The sequence below is a fragment of the Python bivittatus genome, unplaced genomic scaffold (assembly GCF_059951505.1).
Source record: "Python bivittatus isolate LINGU-HERP-01145 unplaced genomic scaffold, Pbiv_v1 ctg000350_np1212, whole genome shotgun sequence".
Taxonomy (NCBI): Eukaryota; Metazoa; Chordata; class Lepidosauria; order Squamata; family Pythonidae; genus Python; species Python bivittatus.
In genome coordinates this window covers 36,701,131-36,712,129 of record NW_028277074.1, presented here as the reverse complement: position 1 = coordinate 36,712,129, position 10,999 = coordinate 36,701,131, and the positions used below count along the sequence as shown (strand labels likewise).

The 10,999-nt window shown below is 46.5% G+C and overlaps 1 protein-coding gene across 1 annotated transcript; it reads right to left on the bottom strand.

Moving 5' to 3' along the window:
- Positions 1-6,650: 6,650 nt before the first annotated feature.
- Positions 6,651-10,546, bottom strand: LOC148215158 (uncharacterized). The gene is made up of 4 exons (XM_088144461.1): positions 10,160-10,546; positions 8,927-9,544; positions 7,494-8,102; positions 6,651-7,262 (listed from the first exon to the last, which is right to left on the bottom strand). Exons 1-4 carry the CDS (start codon positions 10,544-10,546, stop codon positions 6,651-6,653), a joined length of 2,226 nt encoding a protein of 741 aa, XP_088000587.1.
- Between the last annotated feature and the right edge of the window lie 453 nt (positions 10,547-10,999).

Sequence of the window (10,999 nt, the reverse complement as noted above, 5' to 3'; positions counted from 1 at the left end):
TAACTTATGTTCTTAAGAAAGGAGGCCTTAAAAAATTGCAAAAAGAAAAAAGTTCTGATAGTTTGTAGGCAAACTGATCTGGGAGCAAAACTGCACCTTCTAGACAGAGTTGTATCCCCCTGAAGAGCAGCTTCACGGTACTTCCAGATCTGGCCTGGCCATGCAAACTGGAAATTACGAACTTTGGGGAGTTTGCAAAGAATCAGATTGGGGGTGGATGCCTTTGGTGAAACTGGCTGGCACTGAACTTTATGCATAGAAAACATGCGCTATGCCTCTATTCCTTGGGTCTTTGTTAATTAAAACAAAGCTTGCCTCCATCATCCTCAGCATAGATTATTTGTCTGCTGCCCTTGAATAAGAACAAGAGAATGTCATGATTAATACCTATCTTGCCGGCAGAAAATATTGCTAACTTTGTTACTAATAAGAGCAGATTCATCTTACAGTTAGTGCTAATGTAATTTATTTAACAACTGTTTTGAAAAAGATTCTGCCTGGCATTCATTCAAGATCAGATTAAAGCAAGCCTGCCGGTCTTGAAAAAGATCCCACAGCACCTATGCTGAGGGTAGCATTGATTATATCTGGCATTCTCAGCTCATCCAGCTGTGATGGATGCCAAGATGACTAAATTCAGCAGTGGCTGTGCTGCCCTCACCAGTTGGTTTCCTCTCTTCCAGAACTATAAACAAACAACTTTAGCAGATTAGTTATGGAAGTCTTGTGAACATTTGATGGATGCATTTTCTGAGGGTTAAGCTAGGCTTCCTGGAAAGATTTCATTTAAGCAGAACACTAAATCAGAGTTATAGCACTGCAATATCATTCCCAGAAATGCCAGCATGCAAGATGGTAATTCTAGGAAGTGAAGCAAGAGAACGTGTCTGTAACTCAGTTGTTGTGTAACAAATTACACCTAGATTTAACTACTGGATAGAAAACATCAGAATTAATTGGCAGTTGTCATTGCTGAAGTTAGGCAGGGGCTATGAATTTAATGTATTCCCTACCAAATGTTCTCCCTAACCCCTAGGCAAATGCCCAAGAACGGTTGCAATTCTGAGATTTTTATCCAGTTCTACAATAGTTGCTTAAAGGCACACGTCACGTGCTATGTTTTTACCTAGCAGAGAGGAATTGTTATCTTTAACACACATATGGCATGTCTGAAATGGAAAGAAATTGTCCTTTCTCTACTAGGAGTATGTGTGGACAAAGAAATTGTCATTTGTTGGAACCCATGAACGATGAAGACCCCAGGAATGGGACGCTATTGCTAGGTTTTCTAATTGGCTGGAACCCAATTAAAATAGAGATGTTTTACAAGCTATTTTTATGGCATCTATCATCCAGCAATGCAGTCTCTCCTGACCAAGCAGTTCCTTCACCATTTATTCACAAGTAATCCCATTTAGCAATGGCTCCCCGTAATGTTCATTAAAGGTTTCCTCCTTTTGGTATAGCCTGTTTTATTCCTTATTGCTGAGTACATCCAATAAATTAGAGATTACAGCCTACTTAAACCTTGAAAAAAATATTAATTACTCTGCCCAGTTTCAATTTTGTAGAAGGGCTTTAATCCATTTGCTGTGGTGGTGGTAGTTGCTAATGCCTTTTTTGTACTGAAATAAATCTATTTATGTGTTTTTTTAAAAAGTGGAAATATTATGAATACTATAAAAGAAAAACCATAATAGCCTCAATACGTTTGCAAGAGTAAAACTGGGCATTGCGGCACCCGAGTGAACTATTCAAGGACAATTAAACTGTTTATTCAACCTTAAACTTACCCTTATCAGGAAGCACTAAACAGGCTAAACATGATAGGAGTGGTAAATTAAAATACATTAATTCTATGAGCGGCAGAGATTTAATCAGTATGCATTGCACGCCAATATGCGTTGCATACCCAAATATTATTATTTAATCTAAACACAGATACCAGACAGTCACATCTGCTTGTTTGCACGGTTTTGTGGATTTATATATCTGTTTGACTGCTTTTGAGAACCAGTTTGGTGTAGTGGTAAAGGCACCAGGCCAGAACTAGTAGACTGTGAATTCTAGTCCCACCTTAGGCAAAAGCTAGCTGGGTGACCTTGGGCAAGTCACTCTCTCTCAGCTCTGGGAAGCAGGCAGTGGCAAACCTTGCCAAGAAAACTGAAGGGACTTCTCCAGGCAGTCACCAGGAGTCGAAAACTGACTCGAAGGTACACACACAAATAAATGATTTACAATGTGTTCAGTACAGTGGATTCTTTTTCCAAGCTGGTTTGATTACAGTAAGGGTGATGGTTACCTACGTAGCTAACTTATGGAAATAACAGCTTATTCACACACACACACACACACACACACACAGAGTCTTGTCCTTTCCAGGGGGACTCTGTGGGGCACAAATAGGACCTAAGACTATAGATTTCCAACCCTTGATAGGGCCCTGCATGTGCTGTCTGTACCACAAGTATACTGATAGCCACATCTTGATGAGAAAAGAAGCAGTAAGTGGGGGGGGGGGGGGGAGTCTGTGAAGTACATCAAGTAGATTATAATTTTAACATTTATAAAGAGCTTTTGCACATATTTAAAAATATTATTTATTTGTTAAATTTAGAAGCCCACCCAATTCTAGAAGACCTGGATGACATACAGCATTAAAAACAATAGAAACCAAAAGAATGAAAAAAGAACAATGTACATCCCAGAAGAAAACATTCAGATAAGATAAGATATGATTGATTGATTGATTGATTGATGCAATTGATATCTTGCCTGATTCAAGGCAGCTCATACTAGAATAAAAAATGTATCTTAAAAACATAAAAACAGTCAGTTAAAAGCATCTTGCACCTTTAAAACCACACCACATAAGGAATCGTAAGCCCCTAATGCCCATAGAAACAGCCCTATCTTTGCTGTTCTCCTACATTTGAAGAGTATGAAGGCCATCTGACTCATAAGGTATCAGAGTGACAGGCCTGCCATGGACAAAGCTTGCCTCTAAGCCTTGCTTCCTGGGTCACAGAATAGGACAGGCAGAATCTATTTGAAGGAGATGGTTCTAGAAGAAACATGGACCCAAGCCATAAAGGTTAAAGTCAGCACTTTGAATTGTACTAGGAAGCCTACTGACAACCAATCCAGCACCCTCAGTGCAGGTGTAGCCTGCTTAAACAGCACCACGCACCAGAATGCAGGCTGCTGTGTTCCATACCAGCAACAGTTTCAGGATAGGCTACCAAGGCACGTGTGGCAGTAATCTAGTCTCAGTTTCAAGAGGGCACTGCTTGCCACTCCAAAACAGGGCACAATTGGTGCATCAGCCAATGCCAGTGGGGGCCTCTGCCTGCTGCTCGAGCAGAAAACACGTGTCCAGGAGAATCCCCAAATTTTGGGCCTGTTCTTTCAAGGGGACTGTAATCCCAACCAAAATCAGAGTAGGGAGTTCAGTTTCAACTTGTTACAACCCCTCTCTGCTTCCAGATAAAAAGATTAACCACATCTTCTGTCTCTGCCAGAGTGGAGGTACTGTTGGAAGAAAAGGTTATCTTACCAAGTCCATTTCTGAGCCGGGAGCAAAGACACTGACGAATTGCATGAAGTTAGGAGATTTATTCTTCACCCAAGTGCAGAAGCAATGACAGCAAGCAGTTAGGTGGGCGGCCGCGCTGGGCCCCCGCCGTACAGCATATTATATACCTTTCGTTACAGTCAGACCTACATTAAGATGTCATGACCCTCTGATCCAATCAAAGCCAGTTACCTTGATCCATACTCCTCCCTTTACCCAGGGCCCCTTTCTCTGGTCCTGATTAAGATTCTCCCTTCTTGTATGTAAACTAATTTCTATCACCTTGATTGTTTACAGCCATATATAAAGTATCCTTTATCACTCTGCTTGTTCACCGAGCGAGCGCTGTCCTGATCTACATCCCTAAGAAACAAGGTCAGGACCGCTTATCTCTCTTTGTGAAGGGTCATCTGAACAGGAAAGAACTATCAAGTCAAGACAGTTTATCTGCTCACATGAAGTGTCTTCTTTCCAGTCAGGAAGAAACAAACCATGAGACCAATTATCACATTCTTGAGATATTGAGAAGTTTTGAAGGTCACACCCTTAAGAATGCAACCTTTTGATAATTTAAATAAGGTCAATTACTGTGAGGTCAACCATACATAGTTGGTATGGGAATATTGGCATATTGCTGGGCCTGCTTTTACTTCATGTTACACAAGCAGGTAAAGGCAAGGGTTTAAAACATCTAAATAGCCAAATATCCAAAATGTCTACAAAATATCTAAAATGTATATATATGTCCCAACCTTCTAACAGTACATAGCCGGATATCATCAGCATGTTGATGACACCTTAACCCAAACTGAGAGATGAGTTCACTTAGCAGGTACATGTAACAACCTGCATTCTGCAAGCCAAGATCAGTCCCTCTGATCCATTTTTATACCCCTTACAGAGGCTTCTTGTGATCATAGCCCTGAACTTATGCATGAAGGATGATTTCATTTTCATGAATTAATATGTGAAATATGTGATACATCTAGTTCGGTACACCCCAATCCTACAACCTCAACAAATGTGCCAACATTTACAGTTCTGCCTGGTCCAATGATAACACTGTGGCACTGTCACTCCCCCACTGTCCTTGGAGGTGAAAAATAATTTTAAAACAAGATGTGGCTCCCTGCCACAAAAAGTTACTTCCCTCTACATTATATCTTAGTTTGCTTAAGCCACGGTTAGTTGAACAAACTATAGTTAGGCTGATTCACACATAACAATAAGCCATAAAATACAATAGCTGGGCTCATGCACTGAACAAAGTCAAAACCAAACATTTATTTGTATTTATTACTAGGATTTATATGCTGGTCCAATCAATATGACAATAAATGGTACATGCTCCCCAATTCATTAAATTAATACAATTAATAATTTAGTGCAGTAAGCGGGCTCATCCCATGATTTAGGTAGTACTATATATGATAATACAGTACATTAAGTAATAAGAATACATTAAGAAACTATATACAGTATGATAATACATTAAGTAATAAGAAATTGACTGTGAGGATGTCATTTGTAGTACCTAAGCAGAAGAATATCTACTCAAATATTAGTGCCTGGAAAAGCTAAAATGAATACAGCCCTCAAACGACAGTAGCATTTTGATCAATACTGCCAATCTTCAGCTATTAAATGACTGAAAATCCTTTGGAACAGGAAGATAACATGATGAGCTATTTAAGCAGTTTCAGCCCATTAGCATTCCCCTTTCACATGCCCACAGAGCTGATGTGTCATCACTTTATTCTCCTATTCTGCAACCGTCCTAAATTATGGAACTGAAAGTCCATGGCCACAAAGAAGCCTGACCACCTCTCCAGGGCTACAAAACAAGCCCTAAGTGGCTTTGCCTTGGGAGATCTAGGCCCATCCTTTGCTATTGTATTTCATAGTCCATCTGCACTGCCTGTTTCAGATATCACAGGGCACCACAAACATATTGTCATTATCAATTATCTTGCAAACGTGGGAGTAAATAATGGGCCATTTGTGGAATTCAGAGAGATCTCCATGGTAACACTTAATCACTGACATTTAAGCTTGGCAGTGTTACTGAGTGCGGGCTGACTGACCTGTTCTAATAGTCTATCAAGGTAAAAAAATAAAAACAGAGGCAGGAGGGAGAAGAAGAAAGCGAGCGAGCGAGCGGCTGCAACCTAGTACTATATCATTTTTTCCTTCTCTCATCACAAATGACCTTGAATTCTTTAATCAATCCCTTTATCCCCTTTTGTTTACTAGCATTACTCCTTACAGTGTTGGGCTCGGAAGAGAACTCTGAAAGATCAGGCTGCTGTTGAACAAAAATTTGCAGAACTGTAACATTACAAAGCAACTTATATCATTCATAAATTATAACACGTGCTTCCTGGCAAACAGTTTCTAGCACTATTCTCTCTATCCACCTACTCATAGGATTTATAATGGTAAAAGGGGAAAAAATTATAGAAGCACTTGATAAACATTCAAGGGTTACAAATGGGCCCCAGTGTGGTCTGCCATTCCTGCTTCCCTTCTGATAAACTTCCATGGTGGTTGCAGAATAAATACTGGCGACTTGAAGGGTTCCAAATGTAGCAGTCGTAAACAAATGCTGTGCTAAAAGTGATCACGGAGTTCTGCATGTGCTCTCTGTTTTCCAACATCATGGAAGACAGAGTTTTAAATAAATAAATTGCTTTATTTGAAACAAATAAAAGAGTTCAACTAACTTTGTTGAATACTTGTTTAGTTGCTATTTAAAAATGAAGGGTTGAAAGAGGGGAAGATGGACAGCTTGGAATCCGGTCAGTCCATATGTAGAACACAAGATATATATCCTTTCTCTCTGTGGGATTATATTTATTTATTTATTTATTTATTTATTTATTTATTTTTCAAATATGTATGCCGCCCATCTCCCCCAATGGGTGACTCTGGGCAGCTCACAATAATAATAAAAAACACAGGACTCTCCAGCCATAGACATAATCTATAAATAGTTAAAAACATATATAAAATGGCCTAAAAACCTCCTATAATTTGGCCCTAAAAAACCTGTAAGATGCTGGGGGGGGACAACCCCTCACCCCACCAGCCATCTCCATAGGTGTGGGCCCCCCTCTGGCCCCCAAGCCTTCTGGCAAAGCCAGGATTTGATCTCCTTCCTGAAGGCCATGAGGGAGGGGGCACACCGCACCTCAGGCAGCAAGATGTTCCATAGGGCAGGCGCTACAGCAGAAAAGGCTCTCTGCCTAGACCCCACCAATCGAAATTCCTTGACGGGTGGGGTCTGCAATCTGCCCCTTCTGCTGGACCGAGTGGGGTGGGCTGAGATGACCGGGGTGAGGCGGTTCCTCCGATAACCTGGTCCCATGCCATGAAGAGCTTTAAAGGTGATGACCAACACCTTGAATTGGACCCGGAAACAAACTGGCAACCAATGCAGCTCACGCAACAGCGGTGTTATATGTGCCCTCCTAGGGGCATTAAGAACTGTCCGCGCCACTGCATTCTGTACCAGCTGTAGCTTCCGGATACTCTTCAAGGGTAGCCCCATGTAGAGCGCATTACAGTAGTCCAACCCAGAGGTGACCAGGGCATGAGTGACTGTGCGGAGGCCCTCCTGATCCAGGAAGGGGCGTAACTGTCGCACAACACGAAGTCGTGCAAAGGCCCTCCTAGCCACGACTGCCACCTGCTCTTCGAGTAGGAGTTATGAGTCCAGAAGAACCCCCAGATTACGCACTGGATGTGTCTGGGGCAGTGCAACCCCGTCAAGAACCAAAGATGACAAACTCCTAGATCCTGAGGCTCCCCATATCCACAGCCACTCCGTCTTACCAGGGTTCAGCTGAAGCCTATTGTCCCCCATCCAGGCCCCCACAGCCTCCAGGCACCACGAGAGGGCAGTCACAGTGTCACTTAAGGCACCTGGGATGGAGATATATATTTGGGTATCATCCGCATACTGATGATACCTCACCCCATGGTGCTGGATGATCTCACCCAGCGGTTTCATGTAGATATTAAATAGGAGCGGTGAAAGTACTGACCCCTGTGGCACCCCACAAAGTAGGGGCCGGGGGCCAGACCTCTCGCTCCCTATCAACACCGATTGGGTTCGGCCTTGGAGAAAGGAGCTGAACCAGCGCAACATTGTGCCACCCAGCCCCAACTCCTGCAGCCGACCCAAAAGGATACCATGGTCGATGGTATCGAAAGCCGCTGAGAGGTCAAGAAGAGCAAGGATGGATGCACTACCCCTATCCCGCTCTCGCCAGAGATCATCTAAAAGTGCGACCAATGCTGTTTCTATCCCATAACCGGGCCTGAATCCTGACTGATAGGGGTCCAGATAATCCGTTTCCTCCAGTATCCTCAGAAGCTGCCGCGCGACCACCTTTTCTACCACCTTTCCTAAAAAGGGAAGGTGGGAGACTGGACAAAAATTGTCCAGGAGGGTGGGGTCTAGCAATGGTTTCTTGAGGAGTGGGCAGACCAAAGCCTCTTTAAAAGGCTTCGGAAACATCCCCTCCTGCAAGGATGAATTAACCACCTCCAGAACCCACCCTAAAGTCACCTCCTTGGTAGCTTTAACTAACCAGGAGGGACAAGGATCTAAGCCACAGGTGGTCGCACTGACAGCCCCGAGGATGCTGTCCACTTCCTCAGGGGCAACAGGATCAAACCTTTCCCAGATAACTGGGCAAGAACGCTCTCCGGGCAACTCCACTGGACCTACTCCACGCTTGGCTTCCAACTGAGAACGGATCTGAGCTATTTTATCCATCAGATGTTCAGCAAATTCCTCTGCACGACCCTGCAAGTGGTCCTCCGCCCCCCCTTTTCCCAGGAAGGCCCGGGTGACCCTAAACAGGGCTGCAGGGTGACACTCTGAGGATGCAATAAGCGCGGAGAAATGCTGACATTTCGCCGCCCTTACCGTCACTAGGTAGGCCTTAACAGCAGCTCTAACCCGTGTTCGGTCTGATTCGTCCTGAGTTTTCCGCCAGCGGCGCTCTAGACGTCTCTTAGCCCTTTCAACTCCCTCAGCTCCTCCGTGAACCACGGGGAGCGCCGGGGGTGATGGGCCAAGAGAGGACGCACAGGCACGATCCTGTCCAAGGCCCCAGCCACCTCCTTATTCCAGGCTGTGGCCAGAGCCTCCGCTGGACCATGCAGCAAGGCCTCAGGAACAACCCCCAGCTCCCTTTGGAACCCATCCGGGTCCATCAGTCGCCGGGGGTGGACCGTTCGATTAGGTCCCACCTCCCTGCGGAGGGGGGCAGCATAGGAGAATCCCACCACCACCAGGGAGTGATCTGACCATGACAGGGGGGATAATATAAAATCCCCCACCAGATCACGCTGCCACTGCTCCGACAAGAAAACCATATCTGGGGTGTGACCACTGTCCCGGGTCGGGCCATCAATGACCTGGGATAGGTCCATGGCTGCCATGGTAGCCATGAACTCCCGAGCCGCCTCTGAGGCCAACCCCAGGGACGGCAGATTAAAGTCCCCCAAGACCATAAGTCTGGGGAACTCCATTGCCAACCCCGAGATGGCCTCCAGCAGCTCAGGCAGGGAGGCTGCTATGCAGCAGGGAAGCTGGTACAATAGTAGCACTCCCAACTGATTCCGTGTGCCCATCCTCAGAAACAGGGTCTCACATCCAGTAACTTGCAGAGCAGGGCCCCTGAAGGCCAATAGGGATTCCCTGATGACTACTCCCCCTCCCCTGCCCTGGGGTCTCGGCTGGTGCCACACCCTAAACCCGGCTGGACATAATTCCGAGAGGGCTACTCCCCCCTCTGGTGCCAGCCAGGTCTCGGTGATGCATGCCAGGTCAGCCTGCTCCTCCCCAATAAGATCGTGAATAAGGGGGGCCTTATTATTGACTGACCTGGCGTTCAGTAGCAGGAGTCGAAAGCCCAGGCCTCTGTAGGCCTGCTGACCAGGGTCTGGGCTTGAGTTCTGAGGGCCGGAACACGCCACCGGTATAACGCATCGGGGGCGTCTTCCCTTGAAACAGCCTGCCCTCTGGCTCCCGCCATACCACCCCATGCCCATCACCACTTGAATGCCTGCCCTAAACCGCCCGAGGTCCTCCTCCCCCCCTCCAGGCCTCTCACTTAAGGGGCCCGCCATACCAGTCACCACCCAAGGGAGAGGAGACAAAAAAGGAGTGGGGGAGTGCGCCCCTGTGGCACTTCAGCCGACTGCTCTCAGCACCAATAGGGGCTCAACACCCCGATTCCCAACCAAGCACTCACCCTCTCTCCACCTACTTCTCCCACTGGTCGGGGAGAGAAGGGCCCCACTCACTCCTACCCTCTGCCCGTCTCCCACCCAGGCAGAGAGCAGCACATTCACCTCTCCCAACCACAACAAACACTCTCACACACCCACTCACTCGAGTCCCCCAGCGTCTTCTCTAGGGGGAGGGGGCACCCCTTGCCACATAGGGGCTCATCCCCCAACCCCCAAGGTCTCAATGCCACTGTGGGCCACTGTGGGCCGCCAGGCTCTGGTCTCCACTCCACTTCAGCCTCACAGCCCCCGTCCCACCATCAGCGCCGGTGCTCTCACCGCTAGCGCTCCCACCGCCGAGGCCAGCTGTGCCGTGCCGGGCCTGGGCCATCGCCCTGCTGGCACTCCCAGCCCCGCAAGGCCCGCTCTTGGCTCCGGCGCCGTTCCCCTCGAGCCCAGGTAATGTTCTTGACTCAGCAAGCTTCGCCACGGCAGCCACCAACGCTCTCCCGACGCCGCCTCCATCGGCCCTCTGGGTCTGAGCGCCACCCGCTGCCACACCTGCCCCTGGCCTCTCCTCTCTGTGCTTACTCCACCTGCCGCCGCCGCCGCAACTCCTCTCCCCACGGCCACGGACCGCCTCGGACGAAGGTAACACCGGGGGTTCTCCTCATTCACCCTCCATTCATGCGAATATCCCACGCTTCCGACTCTCCTCAACCCCATATTGGTTCTGGTAAAGGCCAAAGGAGGTTATGGCTGGGAGCTCCGCACTAGGCGTCCGCCCCCGCCACCATCTTGGAGAGTTTTATGACTCTTTACATCAAATTCTTTTCCCAATGACAAGGATTGAATTTTTATTCCTTGCTTATACATCCTCAACTATACTCACTGACTAAGGGAAGGTAGGATTCACACATTTATCCTTGTAGATTCATGTGTTTAATGACTATCTTATCAAGATAAGAGGCCAGCTTGCAATGCAGGAAATTTGCCTCCAAACTATAGGATGTCTTCTTTCCCGTCAGCTGTTTAATTCTTCTCATTTTTTTCTCTGTTGCCTTCCCCAGTTGCTAATTTTCCTTCCAAAACAACTCTAAAATAATGAGCAGCATCTTTGAATTCAGCTGTTTATTGCTTACCATGGGTACTTCATTTTAGTCCACCTAGAAACTAACG